The 18883-nt window shown below is 45.1% G+C and overlaps 1 protein-coding gene across 2 annotated transcripts in view; it reads left to right on the forward strand.

The window, feature by feature from the left end:
- sbno2b (strawberry notch homolog 2b) overlaps positions 1-18883 on the forward strand; it is a 126009-nt gene that overhangs the window by 39457 nt on the left and 67669 nt on the right. For both annotated transcript variants that reach the window (XM_084308862.1, XM_084308863.1), the window contains exon 4: positions 10287-10407. In XM_084308862.1, the coding sequence (XP_084164988.1) occupies positions 10287-10407 (121 nt within the window). The remainder of the gene's footprint in view (positions 1-10286; positions 10408-18883) is intronic.

Here is an 18883-nt window from a genome sequence, read left to right on the forward strand (position 1 = left end):
TCGGCTCCAGTTACATGCGTGAGAAGTAAAATTACTTTTTTTTTCTCATCCATTTTCATTGAGTCCAATCCAAAAGGGTGCATTACCATCTGGGAGACGATAGGGGGCGCTTTTTTCACATATGAGCGCCTGGCGGGGCAGGTTTACCAACGGTAGACTCGGTTGATGAAATATGAATTCAGATCGCTAATAAAAAAAATAAAACGAGAATTCTCGTGATGGGCATTCAGGGGGCGGGCTGATAACCCGAGATATCTCGTGATGGGCATTCGAAGTGTTAAACGTAAATAGCGTCATCCGACAAATAGCGTCAAACGCTAAATTGACATTATTATGGCCCATTCAATGTCCTATATCCATTGTTCAGGGTGTAGCAAAGTTATACTTTTTCATTCACATATTCATACTAAAATATGGTCTAAAGTATAAGTATGTTTTTATCGTTTTCTGCAGCTTTCTCCAGAACTTGATTTATAGCTTCAAGTTTTCAAGTTTCAAGTTTGATGATCAAATACAGTTTGGTAGCGATCGGTGCCAGATGAAAAATTTCAACTGGAGGTACTTCTAGAAGTTACTACGTATCATCTGATATTGACCGGATGGGCGGGGGGTCGTTTATAATTCCGTGGGCAACGTTATATCATTCGTCTAGTGTGGGTCATATGGTCATCAGAGCAGTTTATATGGAACACGTTAGAAAATAATGCTGGATCTTACCGTATGTTCCTCGCGCCGTTGGACGATCAGCTTGGAGTAGACAGTTTTCGATTATGGGATGTTGATATAGATGAACCATTTCCAGGTTGTATAATACTATATACGTCCAAATAACGTTGTTTATTGAGTTAGGGCGAGCGATTGATTATCCAGTGTGTTGAGATGGAGTCCGGCTAACGATCGCGAGTGCCCGGACGAAATATGGATGAGCACTTCCTGTTTGGCGTGCCCCTCCCTCTTGGCCGATCTGCTGATCGGCCACCAGATGGTGCTCTTGAACCGATAGACAGTTGAGTGGAGCTCACCAGTACATATCATGTCTCCGGAGGAGAAATATGATTTCGATCACAGATTTTTGAAATATTGATATCAAAGACGAGTTACGGCGTCTTCGGCAGAATGAGCATGGCGAGCAAAGACGAGTTACGCCGTTCCCGGCGATTAAAGTGTTAATATTACATATGTGTTGGTGGAATCGTGTCAATGTTTGTTATGAATAAAACGCCTGAAATAACATAGCATTACAAAGTACAGTTGACAGCTGGGCTGTGTTAACGTTACAATGTACAGTCGCGCGAAATAACGTTATGAATGCCCAAAATAACATAACGTTACAAAGTACAGTTGACAGCTGGGCTGTGTTAATGTTACAATGTACAGTCGCGCGAAATAACCAGTTGACAGCTGGGCTGTGTTAACGTTACAAGGGAAGCATGCGTTTGTGGGGCGTCAAAAAGAAAATGCGCATTGGTTACCGGCGAATGCGGAAGCACTCTTGCACTCTTGGGCTGGCATTAATATAGACGCGTCCACTTCAGCCATTGTCTCTACTGATCCCTTACTATCAGAGTTTAAAAGGTAGGCGATACTGCCACCTGGTGAGATTCGATTGGCATTGCAATTCCAACATAGGCAAATGAGCCAGGGACGGCTAGAGTGATCCGGATGATCATTTAGAAATCAAAGGAAAAAGTTTACTCGTTATTGGCGCTCAAGCGTTGGCGGCGAAACACGAGTTTACTTGTTATTGGCCACCAATGAGTTAATGGACTGCCTAAGACTTGTTTTCAATATTTGAATTCTAAAGAAAACCTGATTTGAATTGAAAGTGAAGTGAACCTAACCCTGATACAGTCATACTCGCAATGTTATGGGTCCATTGCATGCTGTTTTCAATATAGCAGGAATGCCTTAAAAATAGATGTGACTGAGCACAAAAAGTAAATGTGACTGAGCACAAAAAGTAAAACCTCACTTGATATGCTGAGAGGGAAACAGTTGTGTGCGCTTTGCACATGTGCTCATGTGTGCCACTTGTGTTGCCCTTGCCAGCTCTGAATGAGGAAGAGAAATTCTTAGGAAACAAAGTGTCAGGTTATTTTGACATTTATTCATATTCATATTCACATACTGCTGTAAGCCAGGGGATGTGGTTATTGCCACATGATGATTCACCATTTTCTGACTATAAGGCGCACATGAATATAAGCCGCAACAGAGGTTCAAATATAACTTCATATTTATTGGTTATTTGTTTTATTTTATATCAGCATCCAGCCTTTCTCACTCACCCATTCGGTTCCATTCCGTTCTAGTCCGTTCCGAGATCTGATGCAAACTCCCCCTCTCCCCCCTCTAGTTTGTGTACACACTCAGTCTTGGTGCGCTCTGGGTTTTGTTTATGGTTTGCGTTTTGACCTTGTAAGCGGACCAAAATATGGTATTTTCATTGAGAACAGTGCAGCTGCAACAGATAGCACTTTGAGAAACACTGCCGTAGGCGATGATGTCACGGGGGTGAGCGTTCCCACTCAGACAGACACACCCCTTTTGGGCGCGCACCCGGCGCTGATTCGGCCCCGAGTAGTGAGTGAGAAAGGCCCCTAACTCACCCCTCCATAGTTAACCACTGATAGTCCCATCAAGTGGTTGGAGTGATGTAATGCACAGAAAACAACAGCAGCAGTCAGTCATGATGCATCCAGCTACTTTTGGAGACACACTGACTTCATATCACCATGTTTAGCTGTTAGGCTGTGTTGAGAGCTTGTTACGTGGCAGGCCACACAGCTTGGTCCACAGGCCGCAATTTCGCTATGTCCCCATTGGGAACAGGGTGGAAAGGAATCCCAACCTGATCATGACGTAAGAGAAATATGGCCGCTGTGTGAATAATTATGGTCCATTCATTGCTCAGCCTCTCAGGATACCTTTTTTAACTATTGCATGTACCCCTTGGACATTCTTTGTCAATCTTTCCCAATTACATCACAAAACCAGCCTGAAAATCTGAATCAATTGCATATGGGTCTATGGAGCAGAATTCTCACAATGTCTGAGACAACCGTCGCTAAGCTAGTATTGGCCAGTCTATGTTCAAATGTGGAACATGGTAAAAAGCATGCTAACTATTTTCTAAATGAGCAGCTCTTAGCATTGAATCAAATCAATGCAAAACCAATGAAATATCAACTGAGGCTAATTAGCTGAAACTGATTCTGGACACTCACCTACGTACCTGACCAGTATTCTTTTGCCTTTTTAAATAATGATCTGTGTGCAGCTACAGATGGGTCGTCTGGAGAGGCCTCATAAATGTCAGTCAGACATTTCCAATGGCTGGATCCCTAACCACCTATGTGGCATTGGAATGCAACTGATGCCTGCCTGCCAAGGCTTCTGCCGCAATGATATCACTGTCATATCGGCCTTGGCTCAAGGGCTATGAAGGGGGTTTCCAATGTAAATTACTCTTGCTAGCCCAAATACTGTGACCTAGCTGGCAGCATTTGCGTTAACAGATTCTGATAAGAGTAGGTTACATGACCTTTGTCTTATTTGACTTGAGTAGTGTAACTACTTTTTTTTTTACCCACTGTTTTTACCCACTGCATGATCTGTTTAGCAATTCAAGGCCTAATTTCTGGCACAGAATCTGCTCCTGGCAAGGAACAAACCTAGGCATTGGCTGTAGATATTGCTTGTTTGCTCCCTCGTTCTCGTTCACTCTCTCCCTCTTTCATACTCTGGTGGTGTAACCTTCAGATCAGGGCTCTCCCGTCATTGTATTGGTATCCACTAAACTTGGATAATGTCTTTCGAGTCAGTCCTCCTCTCCCTGATCTCTGGCCTGTGTTGGAGTACACCGTACACACACTGGGCCAAATCCTATCAACAGCTCAATCTCTCTGAGCATGGATCACACAGGATTGCTGGGAGACTGGCGCTGTTCAGTGTGTTGGTTCTGTGCTGTTCTTGTCCTAGTGCTGCAGCCTGCATGCGTAGCTTTAGTTTTGCTTTTGTTTTGACAGTGCCACCTCTACTACTACGATATCAGGCTATCATTTTACAATGGCAGTGATGCAGGAGGAAACTGAAAACGTCAGAGGTGGTTCTTGAGAAACACCAACGTTGCCCGTCTCTGTGGATTACTCATGGGTGATTTTCCATTAGGCGTGCCGGGGAAGAGATGGTGAAAGCAGAGCGTGCGTCCCTGAAGCCGGCAGGCTGGTCAGTCACATGAAGCCTCACGCTTAGAGAGCAGAGCAAGGGGGCGACTTGACACAGCTGCTGCGTATATATTTTGTATGTGTGTGTGTGCGCATGAGGGCGCTTAGGTGTGTTTAGGCTATGTCTGTGGATTTGTGTCCAACACTGTCGACGGACGAAGGGAACATGGTAGTCAGTGCTCAGGCAGGATGGCCTTCTTGGATCTTGGAACCAGAAGAAGGGTAGGAGCTGCTCCTCTTCTCAGCCAGCCTTTCCTTTGCTCTCCTTCTCCCATCTATCACCCTTCCATTCACACCCCTCCCCCCTTCAACTGTATGGTGGCTAGTGTATCTGTGACGGCATGTGACGCTGCTTGGTTTCTCTGCACAGAGGGGTAATGTAGCGGCCTGCTCCCTGTTATCTTTCCTATGCAGTGCAGCTCATGGGTAGGGTCGGTGAAAGCTGGCCTAAAAAGGAACAGTGGCGAGATAAGGCTTTAGGAGTTGTTTATTTTTGTAAATGGTGACATTTCTTATTTTTATATTTAGACCGGCGTTCACCCTGTCCAAAACAGATGAAACCCTAGGCTAGAGATGGTATGGTATGAAATCAAGATTATCATGACTAAAATGATCATGGTTTTCGGTATTGTATTGTATAATGTTTTAAAAAGTACTAATACACATTGAAATCATTTCACCACATTTTATATTGAAAACCAAATACCAAAGGGAATAGTAAATGTATTATTATTATTATTATTATTATTGGTATTGTTATTCAGGGCTCTACATTAACTTTTTTTTGCACATGGCGACCGTCGGTTGTGTGATAGTAAAGGGTTAACCTTGTGTCGTGTGGCAGTGAAAGGGTTAAGCCTTGTGCTATCTGAAATAACTGTGTAAATACAAAGATAGACATAGTTTTCCTGGAACGTTCTAGTTAGGGAAGCTCCCTTGTGTCACCCTGGCTGCAACCCCGTTGTGTGAAAATTCTTCCTGTTGTGTCTTTTACATAATAATTAAATTATTACAAATTGTTTGAAAGTGAGAGAATTCTTCTTTGCACCTTGTGGCTAGAAATAACATTTAGGCGAACCATAGCACGTATAGCCAGGATAAATAATATCTTTGTAAATTACATAAGTTTGCATAACCTCAATAAAACATAAAGAGCATTTTGTTTTATTAACGTATCTATAACTTAGGCTTTAGCAACGTTATAATCAAAAAGTGCTCATGGAGGGGTGGGAATGTCGACCTAAAATAAATAGGACTGAGATGGGTGAGACATTTCTCATCACTGCTTCAATAACCATTGGGATAAATTACCTTTGAAGATTATACAAATACTGTTACTGTTTACCACAAAATACTTGAATATTCATTGCTCAGTTGATAAAATTGTACATTGTAGCCATCAAAGCAACATCTTACTTCAGTGGAACATTTCAGTTTTGCATTCACAGCTGAAGAGCAATTTGCTGTCGACTACAGTGACATTTGAGAATTTCCCCCAGCTTCTTAATATCGATAATTGCACACTGGCAACATTTCTTCTTGGAAAATATGACAGACTAATATTTCTAGCCTACACACCTGAATCTACAGTGCCCTATTTGTATTCACCTCATGTTTCTAGGCAACATGCAGCTTGTCGTTTTATACTGCCCATATGCAACACACTGTCTAGAAAGGGATATTAACCTTAGAGTTCTGTCAGAATAAATCATTATTTAATCGGTTCAGGAATATCCACACAAACGGAGAAGTCTCCAGTATCTTTACTATGAAGTTCAGCATCCAGAAATCAAAAACATACCGTTAGAAATATGATTTTCTTTTGTATGACTAGCTTTTGAAAATGGTGGTGACTCTGTGTTCTCAGAGCAGCTATTGGATGTTGACTGTTTATTAACTCATAAGTGTATGCTTTTGTTCTTTTTCTTTGTTTTACTAATAATTATGTACACATCACTATTGCCTACATGACTCCCATTCACTTTGCATTAGTGGAGGGTAAATCGTAATCGGTAAGTCAATCAGGCATGGTTAATAGAGACATGAAGATTGACCAATATTAAGACCTTAAATAGTCCCATATACAGAATAATGGGCATTAGAATGGAAGTTAGTATGTGTATATAAACAACAGATCAAACATCGCCACACAGACTCATAAAGATTGACCGGTAGAAAACCTCAAGGTAATATATGAATAGTCATAGGTCTGAATATTAGACAAAAAGTCATGATATGCAACAATAAATAGAACAGATATTGATATTGTTTACAATGATTTGCATATCGACTGAATTGATCTGACACCGAAAGAGTTACAGAATACAAATATCTTGATGAGAAATGTACATTTTAAATACCATATAGACAATCTTGCCAGTAAATTGAGGCAAACAATTGGCTTCTTGTACAGGAACCGGCATGAACCAGCAGAACCAGCACGATTAGCAGAAAGAGGGTCATTGAAGCAGTTTTTCCATTTGTCCTGGTGATGATGGTGATGATAGATATGGTACTCTCACTGTATCCTGTATGATAAAGTGGGTTGGAGAGGCAAAATAAACATTAGTATGTTTATCGTCAAGGCCATTGCTGGGAAATGACCACAATGCTTCTAGATTGGAACTATGGACCCTATTTTACATGCTCAAATGAGCTTCAGGTCCCCAGAGTACAGACTGAGCTTGGAAAGTCAACTTTTAGTTTTATTGCCCCAGCTTCTTGGAATGATCTTCAACTCACGCTAAAGATATCGAAGCAAAGCTCATGTTATAAAATATGTTCTAATTCTAAACTCATTGACTACCACAGAACTAAACCATGCTTTTCCACTTTGATCTGGTTGTTAATACTCTGCACTCACGCAAAACACATAATTTGCATATCCCTTGAAATAAAGGGAAATATATGTTTAAAGTTAGCATCCTACCTAAATGTTACTACATTATATTTAGAAGAACTATAAACATTCGATTTACCCTGACCATATAAATTCATGTTGGATGTTGTGGTTTGATTGATTGATTGATTTATTGATTGAATAGTTTATTGATTTAGAATGGAAAATCACACATACATTTGATCACAATATGAAACGGGTATACATTTCTCCATTTATCAATAGGATTCAATAAACACAATAAAGCCATAGGCTTGTTTCCATTGTGGTCCTTCATCATTGGTGTCAGTGGATTTATGTACTGGTGTGTGGACGTGGGTGTTTGTAGTGTCTATGTCAGGATGTGTATAATAAAAACAAAAAAATACATACAATAATATTCCATTTTATAGACAATAAAATAATAAAAAAGGAATAACACATATTAAAAACCCTTTGTTCACTACTTCCAGCTTCTGCTACTTATGATCCACCTCTTTATAGCTAATTTAAAAGTGGAGAAGGGGCTTATGGGCTTCAACTCCATTGGTAGGCTATTCCATTGTACTGCTGCTGAATATAGGAATGAGTTTTGACCTATTTTTCTATTGCATCTCACTGGGACGATGTCTGTAGCAGGGCTCCCCCTGGTGGCGTGTCCATGTACATCCCCATGTTAAAATATCCTCTAAGATATTGAGGGACAGTATTCCAGAGTATCCTGTGTGTCATGTTGAGTTTTATTTGAGAGACCCTCTCCTCAACCCTGAGCCATTTGAGGCTGTTAACACTATGGTCGCCAAAAACGCCGTAGCACGTCTTTCCCCGCCATGCTCATTCTGCCAAAGATGCCGTACCACGTCATTGATATCAATATTTCAAAAATCTGTGATCGAAATCATATTTCTCCCCCGGAGACTTGAGATCTACTGCTGATCCCCTCTCAACTCTCCAACGGTTCAAGAGCGCCATCTGGTGGCCGATCGGCGGATCGCCCAGAGCGGAAACAGGAAATGGAAGCTGGTGCTCATTTCAATTCGGTCCGATCACTCGGTAATAGTCCCAGGACTCGAGCTAGACACAACGGATAGCAATCCGTTACCAATAACTCGATAAACAACATGATTTGGACGTATATACTATTATACAACCTGGAAATGGATCGCATATTTCTACATCCCATAATAGGAATATTTCTGTTCCACGCTCATCGCCCAACGCTATGAGGAAGCTACGGTAAGATTCAGCGTTATTTTTTAACGTGTTCGATACTAACTGCTCTAATGATCATATCACCCACACTAGATGAATCATCTAACGTTGGCCACGGAATTATAAACGACCCCCCCCCCATCCGGTCAACATCAGATGATCAGTAGTAACTTCTAGAAGCACGTCCATTTGAAATTTTTCTCGCGCAGATTCCTATCAAACTGTATTTGATCATCAATATAATGCATTTGGGGCTATAAATCACTTTCTGGAGAAAGCTGCAGAAAACGATAAAAACATACTTATACTTTAGACCGTATTTTAGTATGAATATGTGAATGAAAAAGTATAACGTTGCTACACCCTGAACAATAGATACTTGACGTTGAATGGGCCATAGTCATGTCAATTTAGCAATACAATTTAAAAGGTTATAGCCCTGCAAAGAAGGTAAACATCCCCATAGACAAATAGAGCTGGCGGAGGATGGTATATTAAGAATATAAGCCTGGCGACCAAAGTGTTAAAATGTGTCTGACTGTGTAAGGTGAGTCCTGGGATGGAGTTTTAAAATCATTCTAACTAATTTGTTCCAAGCTGTTTGTAGCCTACCTTTCAGTGCTACTGTGATGCCAGTGTACCAGGAGGAGCATGCATAGTCATAATGACATTGGATCAGTGCCCCTGCCAGGACTTCCATTGCTGACCTGTTAACCCTTTTCCCGCCAATAACGTCGTACGACGGGTTTCAAGTTCATGCGAATTCTGCCAATAACGGCATACGACGTGATTCTGATAATCATTTCATATTTTCGCCATGGTATTCATATTTCACTCACGGAGCCTTGTCATATGCTGCGGGACTCAGCACAACTCTGCAACGCTTCAATACTGCCACCTGGTGGCTGATCGGCGAGTTGCAACCGGAAGTGGAACTCTTGTGATCCCGGTGCGTCTCCCTATTCCGTCCGGCCACTCGTTTATCGTCCCTGGACTGTGGATATGGATCTTTGCCATAACTCAATAATCCACATGATTTGGGCGTATATTAGTATTATACAAACCGGAACTGGATCGCATCGATCCACATCACATAACTGGGATCTGTTTGCTCCACTCTCATCGCCCAACGCTATGAGGAAGCTGCCGTGAGTTTCAGCGTTTTTCTTTATCATTTTCTATACAAACTGCTCTGATTTATATATCACCCATACTACATAAATCATTTAACGTCGGTCACGGAACTATAAATGACCCCCCCCCCCCCCCCCCCCTCCGTTCACCCGCGGATGATCAGTCATAACGTTTAGGACCATGTACAGTTGACATTTTTAATATAACGTTGATCGGTATCAAACGGCATTTGATAATCTAATATATGCATTTATGTCTATATCTCACGTTCTAGGAAATACTGCAGAAAACGATAAAAACATATTTATACTCTGGACGGTATTTTCGTATGAATGTGTGAATGAAAAAGTTAAACGTTCCTACATCCTGAACGATATATAATCGATGTTGAATGGGCCATAGTAATGTCAATTTAGCAATACAATTAAAAAAGTTATAGCCCTGCAAAGAAGGTGAACATCTCCATAGACTTACAGTACTGGCAGAGAATGGTATAAGATGATCAAAGTGGTGGCAGGGAATGGGTTAATATAGGTGGACACTCTACAGAGAAATTTTATTCTCTGGTTGATCTTTGTGACCACCTTTTGTGCCATGCTCACCCCTGATAAGGTGTTGTCCAAAATACAACCTAAGTATGTGACTTCCTCCTTTGCTGTTACCTCGATATCTCCTACCACTACCTTGAAGTAAGTAAACATTTCCTCCTGAAGAACTAATAAAGTAGACAAGAAAAGGGGAGGGAGTCCCACGTGATTGACAAGTGCCTGCAGCAGTGCTAGCTGTGTGTGCCCAGCACTAATGCCCCGACTGCCTACCTCTGCCCCTCTCCCCAGGCAATACCACTTGAACAACAGCAGCGCCACCACTCCGGATGTGCACATGGATATGTACTCTAGCTTTCCAGACGTGGACTTCTCTGGCATCAGCCTCCCCAGGAACGGAGACTTCTCTCAGGTTAGACACCCCCCTCGTCTCTCTTCCCTTCTTAAACACACACACACACACACACACACACACACACACACACACACACATGCATACATACATACATACATACATACATACATACATACATACATACATACATACATACATGCATACATGCATGCATGCATGCATACATACATACATACATACATACATACATACATACATACATACATACATACATACATACATACATACATACATCACAACATCACATCACATTTTCTCTCTTGCTCTCGATCTATCTCTTTCTCTCACTCACACTCTATATATAATTCTCTTCTTTTCTCTTATCTTCCAGGGAGGGAGCTCCTCCCTCCTACCGGTTCCTTTCATCGTGTCCTCAGTGTGTTCTCTTCATGGGATTTTTACTGTGCCATACAGAGAGGCTGTGATTAAAGCCCCAGTGTTGTCTAGACACAAGACAGGAGCTACAGGACCTGCCCTGTTCCTGCCAAGGCTTGTTATTAATAAGACACTGTAATTTAACAGCCTGCTAGTTGCCCAACGTGGCTTCTTCAATCATCATTCTGTTGTGGAAACACAGGACAGGTCTCATTGTGTAACGCTCAGTATAAGCAGACTGCCTCAGTGATCCATTGTGTCTGTCCGTCAACATCTGTTTTATTTCAATTATCTTTCAACGTGGAGTGTCCATTTGTTGGACAGGCCGACGACGAGTCCCGTGTCCGCTAGACGTGTATCCGGAAGTTCAGAGAAGATGGACGTTTTAGGAACTAATGGAGATGTCGCCATCCGTTCCGTTAGAAGAGCTGATGTTTCTGCTGGTGCACGATTGCGTTTAGCGAGGTTCTAATCGAAGAACAGACCGACGGGACAGCGATGCCTTCTGCCTGCTTTCTCTCCATTTTATGATGGATCTGTGTGACAACAAGCCACTCCCTAATCCTCAGTAACACTTGAAGTTTTGATGGATCCATAAAGTAGGCTACGTGTTTAGAGGATTTTGGGAGGTGTGTGAAAGCTCTGGCGGTTTTATTGTTTGCGTGTCTCTACTTTACCTTTTGGCTATTTTTCTTCCCAATTTGCTTAAGCAGCTTATGTTGCCGAATGGTTGCCCTTGAGACATGGAACTAAGAGAGAGACATGCATTTCTAGATGGGGCAATTCATAAACTCAAATAGTGAGAAGAGTAACTTTTTTTTTTTTTTTTTTTTCCAGTTTATATTTATTCCCACCACCACCTTGACCTTCAGTCATTTGCTATTTCCATTTATGTGTTGCTTTGTGTGTCTTTGTGTGCTGCCAGACAATTCCGCATAATGGGTTTCATATGAAAATGAGCTTATTCTAATGACAAGTGAATTTCTCATCTGCAGCAGTGTTTTTTTCTTTTAGAGTGTCTGGGTATTGCCTCCCATTATAGAGGCTTAACATGAACACATACACACTCCCAAGAAGAGGGTAAAAGAGGAGCAGCCATGGCTTACTAATCAGCCAGTTAGTATTCCCCTCATGTTTAGCTTGTCCAGCATAAGGAGGGGGGGTGGCCAGTGACTTATGAGTGGCAGGGGGCCGAGGTCAAGGCAGGGTGGAGGACTAACCTACAAGGTGGGAACCTCCAGTGGGCTGCCTGCCAAGGAGACACTTAACAGCAGGGGAGGGGAGACCCTCTGCTCCCCCGGCGTGGCTGAGACGGTAAAGGAAAGCGTGGCTGAACACACAGAAGCAAGCTCAAAGTTTAGCTCACAGGTTTCGGTCTCTGTATGCGTCTTGTCAGGTCAAGTAAGTATGACTGCGAATGTGAGGCCTTGTCCGACCGTTTATTTGCACCGAAGTTCATATGTTAGGTCATGGTATGAAGGCAAGTCCAAATATGAATTTTTGTGAGAGGCTGTTACGTGAGCCTGCAGCGCTGGAGGCTGCCGTCTTTGGCGTCTTGGTTTACAGCGTGCCCTTTAAACTAAGGGGCTTTTAAGAACAAAGGCTGCAGTTAGGGTTCGTCACATAAGAACAATGATGCATCATTCCAAGCACGTGTGTCTCAGCATGTCATGGCTTTTGTGATTCATGGGGGGGGGGGGGGGGTGTTTCCCTCTCATTTTCCATATGCCTGGTCCTCAACATAAGAGTCTGTGTCTGTGCTTGTGGTCCTCCCCGTTCTAACTCATTAGGATCAGTTCAGGACTGTGCACTACATGGTGCTCCTAATGCATCATGCTGCATCTTTAGACTGGTATGTTATGTCTCGACACTTGTCCTTTTATGTGGTTTAGTCTAAATGAGTTAACTCGTCATTGGCGTCTGTATGAGGAACCAGTTCACTAGCTTCACAGTGGAGCTGGGAAGCCTCACTACTAATTTCAGTCTGGTTGCTTCCTAATGTTACCCCGACTACTGATTTATATTCTGTTGGGTCATTGTGTGTGTGTGTGTGTGTGCGCGTGTGTTGTGCTTTCTCAGCTGTTTCTGCTGGTCTAGAGCAGCCCCTCCATGTGAGGCATGCTGAGAAAATATAAGTCACGGGGTCATCATGACTAATCCTTACCAACACTTAGCAGCAAGCGCAGTTCTCCCAGCCCGCCCTCCCCACTCCCATCCTGCTCCTCCTTCTTCTTCTTTCCACTCCTCCTCCTCTCCACTCCCATTCTTCTCTTCTCCTTCTCTCCACTCCCATTCTTCTCTCCTCCTCCCCCTCCTCCTCTCCACTCCCCCTACTCCTCCTCTTCACTTGGGGGGTGGGGGGCACACAGTGACCCTGCCCCTCAGAAGCAGGATCCTGCCCCGTCCCCGCCTGGTGATCATCTGAAGTGGTGGCGCACGCGGGGATCCGGAGGCCATGTGATCGGATGGAGTTGTTGATATTGACTGTGGAATGGTCGAGACCTCCTCTGTGTTGACATTGACTTACACATGTCCCTGTTCCAGTCAGAACTGCCCGAACGATCATTAGCGAAAAGCCTTTGATGTGCCTTTGATATGTGTGGCGTCCCGCTGTGCGAGAGTTTGTTTTTTGGACACAGCGAGCCCTATCGGGATATCCTTGGATTGTTTGGAAATGCACTGCTCTGCTGTGCGCGGACAGGATGTTACGCTTTAGGGTCGTCCAGTAATGAAAAAGAAAATGGCTGGTGTTTGTTTTCACTAGAATTAATGGACTCCTCTAGAAAATAGACTTTATCAAGCGCTTTGGGTCAGACTTAACAGCTCAGTGGAACGCAGGCTCAGCTCTGTTGAGCTGTTGTCTTCCCCCCCCCCCGGTACATTGTTCTATTACTTACCTGGCCCTATTGAGTCATATGTGGCCATGTTTTGGCAGCCGAAAACAAGAGCAAAGGCACATAGATGGATACACATACCCACACATATACACATACCCATACACACACACACACTCTCTCTCTCTCTGTCTCTCTAACAGATGCACAAACATACACACAAACATACACATACACACACAGCTGCCTATGTTTTGGGTCATTCAGGGGTCTAAAGCCTCTGTGCTCTGAAACAGTATTCAGAGTCGGAGTGAAAACATGACTTACTGGAAGAGAAAACACCAGGAGAGCTCATTCACTAACCACTCTGGCTAACCACACACATGCACGCACGCACGCACACACACATGCAAACTAAGAGACGCAGAACTCTAGTCTGATTCTTTTTACAGTGACTCTGGTGCTCTTGTACAGTTCAGCACAGCTCAGCACTGCTCAGGTCCTTTGTTGTGATGTGCGTTTGGAGCAGCTCAAAGGGACTTGCTCCAGTAGGAGATGGTAGAAAGATGTTCTGACTCAGTTTACCATTGAGCTGACGTAAACACTTGTATTGTCCCTGCCTAATCTTGTGTTAAGCCAGTCAAGATAGTGCTGGCTTTTCTTTATTTTCTTTTTTATCCGCCCAGAATAACTTGGTCATCGAGGCTATTTCCCTGTAAGACTGTTCAAATGGTCTACTTAGATGGCTGCTTTAATACCAGGAAGCACAAAAGTAATGACAACATAATATTGTTCCCACCATGTAGCCCACCTGATCTGATGTATGTTTAGAATAACTGGGTTTGCGGCGACTGGGTGGCGTAGCGGAGATTGCGCTCGTCACCAATGCAAGAGACTCCGGTCTCGAGTCAGTGTTGCCTACGGCTTGGGCCAGTCGTCATACTATCTCAATTGGCAGAGGTAGCGGGTGGAAAGTCGATGGGTGGGGATTGGACGTTGTGGACAGCGACTCCTACAGGTCGGTTAGGTGACGCCTGTACAGCAGAGACGGGAAGTATCGGGGGCAGCGTGAGCCTCCCACACGTTACACCTCGCCAATGAGAGTCCGCGCTGTCTGGTGAAAAGATGCGACAGGCTGCCTCCTTGTGTACCGGAGGGGACACGTGATGCAAGGCTTCTATCCTCACTACAGCCGACCAGTGGGAGGCATAGTCTAGCAACGTTCAAGACAGGGGAGGGAAGAATTGGCGATACGAAATTGGGATGGTAGAAAAATTGAAAAATAAGGAGAAAAAGTGGATAAAAAAAAATAATAACTGGGTTTGTCTCATTCCCTTTGTGTCAACTTATCAAATTTGAATATCAGACTGCAGTCACAATTCCAAGGAACTACATTTCAAAACCACATTTCAAAATTGCACCTTTCCTGTGTGTGTGTGTGGCGAGCGTGCATGTGTTATGGATGTGACGAAATACTGAACCACAAGCTATCGCAATATATGACTATATGACTATTAGGGATGGGTACCTTTCACATTTGAACCGGTACCGGTACCTGTGAACCGGTACCCAACGGTACCTTTTTTCGGTACTTTAGGCCCTGTTTAGACTGAAACGCTAGCAGGTGAATCCGCAAAAATATTTTTTCGGATGTGCCTTTTGTTTATACGGAAACTGCGTTTTTACGGGGTGAAACCGCAAAAAGTGAGACTACCTTCCAGGGTGGAATTCCTAGAAACGATAAACCTTTGCGCTATCATCTAAACTGTCAAACCGCATAAAACGATGACGAAAGGGTTGTCAAGGCTCTCGTCGCGCGTACTGCTTACATCACAGGCATGCGCCAGTAGCCTAGAAGCGTAAACAAAGCATGTCTGATTCTATCCATGGCGATCACCTGAAGGCTACATTGGCAGTACTTTTAAATACACAAGAATCTGTCCCGCGGCGTGACTGGACCCACTGTCTGTGAGTGACTCTGCTTTGGTCCAATCACATTCCCCACCCACAGTCTGCGAATCAGAGGCAGAGTAGGGCGGGTCTTCACAGCACATCATGTGACATATGCGCTAATCGTGTGACAGCGGGGCTCAGTCGTCTCGAGTTGTTACAGCCTCGTCTGCACGGAGAATTCCATCCCAAAACGCTAGTCTAAACGCAAAATTAAAAGTGAGACCGTAAGACGACTTTTGCGGTTTCTGTTCAGACTCTCTCCGTCTAAACGTAGCCTTAGTCTCAAGAAATTTAATTTACCTACCTCAGCCGTGAAAAAAAATCCAAACTTCAAATAACTACAATTTCGACAGTTTTCGGCTTGCCATTGCTCCGACTGCTTTGTTTTGTGCGTGTGAACGTTGACATGAAAAGATTTTTTTTTATTTTTTTTTTGGTATCTCACTTGAATCGATACTCGGTAGTACCGACGTGTTTCGGTTCGGTACCTCAAAAGTACCGAATTCGGTACCCATCCCTAATGACTATGACTATGACTGGATGAAAATCAGTAGAATAAAGGTGAGGCTCCATTTAGCAACTTTTAGCAACAAATAGCCTGTTTGTAGCAACTTCACCTGGAAATTATAATTGGCATCACTGCCTCTCACTGTCCTCTCACATCCACTGTCCTCTCACTGTCCCCTCACTGTCCTCTCACTGTCCTCTCACATCCACTGTCCTCTCACTGTCCTCTCACATCCACTGTCCTCTCACTGTCCTCTCACATCCACTGTCCTCTCACTGTCCTCTCACTGTCCCCTCACTGTCCTCTCACTGTCCCCTCACTGTCCCCTCACTGTCCCCTCACTGTCCCCTCACTGTCCTCACATCCACTGTCCTCCCACTGTCCCCTCACTGTCCTCTCACTGTCCTCTCACTGTCCTCTCACTGTCCTCTCACTGTCCCCTCACTGTCCTCTCACTGTCCTCTCACTGTCCTCTCACATCCACTGTCCTCTCACTGTCCTCTCACTGTCCCCTCACTGTCCTCCCACTGTCCCCTCACTGTCCTCTCACTGTCCTCCCACTGTCCCCTCACTGTCCTCTCACTGTCCCCTCACTGTCCTCTCACTGTCCCCTCACTGTCCTCTCACTGTCCTCTCACTGTCCTCTCACTGTCCTCTCACTGTCCTCTCACATCCACTGTCCTCCCACTGTCCCCTCACTGTCCTCTCACTGTCCTCTCACTGTCCTCTCACATCCACTGTCCTCCCACTGTCCCCTCACTGTCCTCTCACTGTCCTCTCACATCCACTGTCATCTCACTGTCCCCTCACTGTCCTCTCACATCCACTGTCATCTCACTGTCCTCTCACTGTCCCCTCACTGTCCTCTCACTGTCCCCTCACTGTCCTCTCACTGTCCCCTCACATCCACTGTCCTCTCACTGTCCTCTCACTGTCCCCTCACATCCACTGTCCTCTCACTGTCCTCTCACTGTCCTCTCACTGTCCCCTCACATCCACTGTCCTCTCACTGTCCTCTCACTGTCCCCTCACATCCACTGTCCTCTCACTGTCCTCTCACTGTCCCCTCACTGTCCCCTCACTGTCCTCTCACTGTCCCCTCACTGTCCTCTCACTGTCCTCTCACTGTCCCCTCACTGTCCTCTCACTGTCCCCTCACTGTCCTCTCACTGTCCTCTCACTGTCCTCTCACTGTCCTCTCACTGTCCCCTCACTGTCCTCTCACTGTCCTCTCACTGTCCTCTCACATCCACTGTCCTCTCACTGTCCTCTCACTGTCCCCTCACTGTCCTCCCACTGTCCCCTCACTGTCCTCTCACTGTCCTCCCACTGTCCCCTCACTGTCCTCTCACTGTCCCCTCACTGTCCTCTCACTGTCCCCTCACTGTCCTCTCACTGTCCTCTCACTGTCCTCTCACTGTCCTCTCACTGTCCTCTCACATCCACTGTCCTCCCACTGTCCCCTCACTGTCCTCTCACTGTCCTCTCACTGTCCTCTCACATCCACTGTCCTCCCACTGTCCCCTCACTGTCCTCTCACTGTCCTCTCACATCCACTGTCATCTCACTGTCCCCTCACTGTCCTCTCACATCCACTGTCATCTCACTGTCCTCTCACTGTCCCCTCACTGTCCTCTCACTGTCCCCTCACTGTCCTCTCACTGTCCCCTCACATCCACTGTCCTCTCACTGTCCTCTCACTGTCCCCTCACATCCACTGTCCTCTCACTGTCCTCTCACTGTCCTCTCACTGTCCCCTCACATCCACTGTCCTCTCACTGTCCTCTCACTGTCCCCTCACATCCACTGTCCTCTCACTGTCCTCTCACTGTCCCCTCACTGTCCCCTCACTGTCCTCTCACTGTCCCCTCACTGTCCTCTCACTGTCCTCTCACTGTCCCCTCACTGTCCTCTCACTGTCCTCTCACTGTCCTCTCACTGTCCCCTCACTGTCCTCTCACTGTCCTCTCACTGTCCTCTCACTGTCCTCTCACTGTCCTCTCACTGTCCCCTCACTATCCTCTCACATCCACTGTCCCCTCACTGTCCTCTCACTGTCCTCTCACTGTCCTCTCACTGTCCTCACTGTCCTCTCACATCCACTGTCCTCTCACTGTCCTCTCACTGTCCTCTCACTGTCCTCTCACAGTTCTCTTACTGTCCTCTTACTGTCCCCTCACTGTCCTCTCACAGTTCTCTTACTGTCCCCACAGTTATCTTATTGTCCTCTTACTGTCCCCTCACAGTTCTCTTACTGTCCCCACAGTTCTCTTATTGTCCTCTCACTGTCCTCTCACAGTTCTCTTACTGTCCTCTCAGTATCCTCTCAGTCCTCTCAGTATCCTCTCAGTCCTCTCACTATCCTCTCAGTCCTCTCACTGTCCTCTCACTGTCCTCTCACTGTCCTCTCACTGTCCCCTCACTGTCCCCTCACTGTCCTCTCACTGTCCTCTCACTGTCCTCTCACTGTCCTCTCACTGTCCTCTCACTGTCCTCTCACTATCCTCACTGTCCTCTCACTATCCTCACTGTCCTCTCACTGTCCCCTCACTGTCCCCTCACTGTCCCCTCACTGTCCTCTCACTGTCCCCTCACTGTCCTCTCACTGTCCTCACTGTCCCCTCACTGTCCTCTCACTGTCCTCTCACTGTCCTCTCACTATCCTCACTGTCCTCTCAGTCCTCTCACTATCCTCACTGTCCTCTCAGTCCTCTCACTATCCTCTCAGTCCTCTCACTGTCCTCTCACATCCACTGTCCTCTCACTGTCCTCTCACTGTCCTCTCACAGTTCTCTTACTGTCC

The sequence above is a fragment of the Notolepis coatsorum genome, assembly GCF_963971535.1.
Source record: "Notolepis coatsorum genome assembly, chromosome: 2".
Lineage (NCBI taxonomy): Eukaryota > Metazoa > Chordata > Actinopteri > Aulopiformes > Paralepididae > Notolepis > Notolepis coatsorum.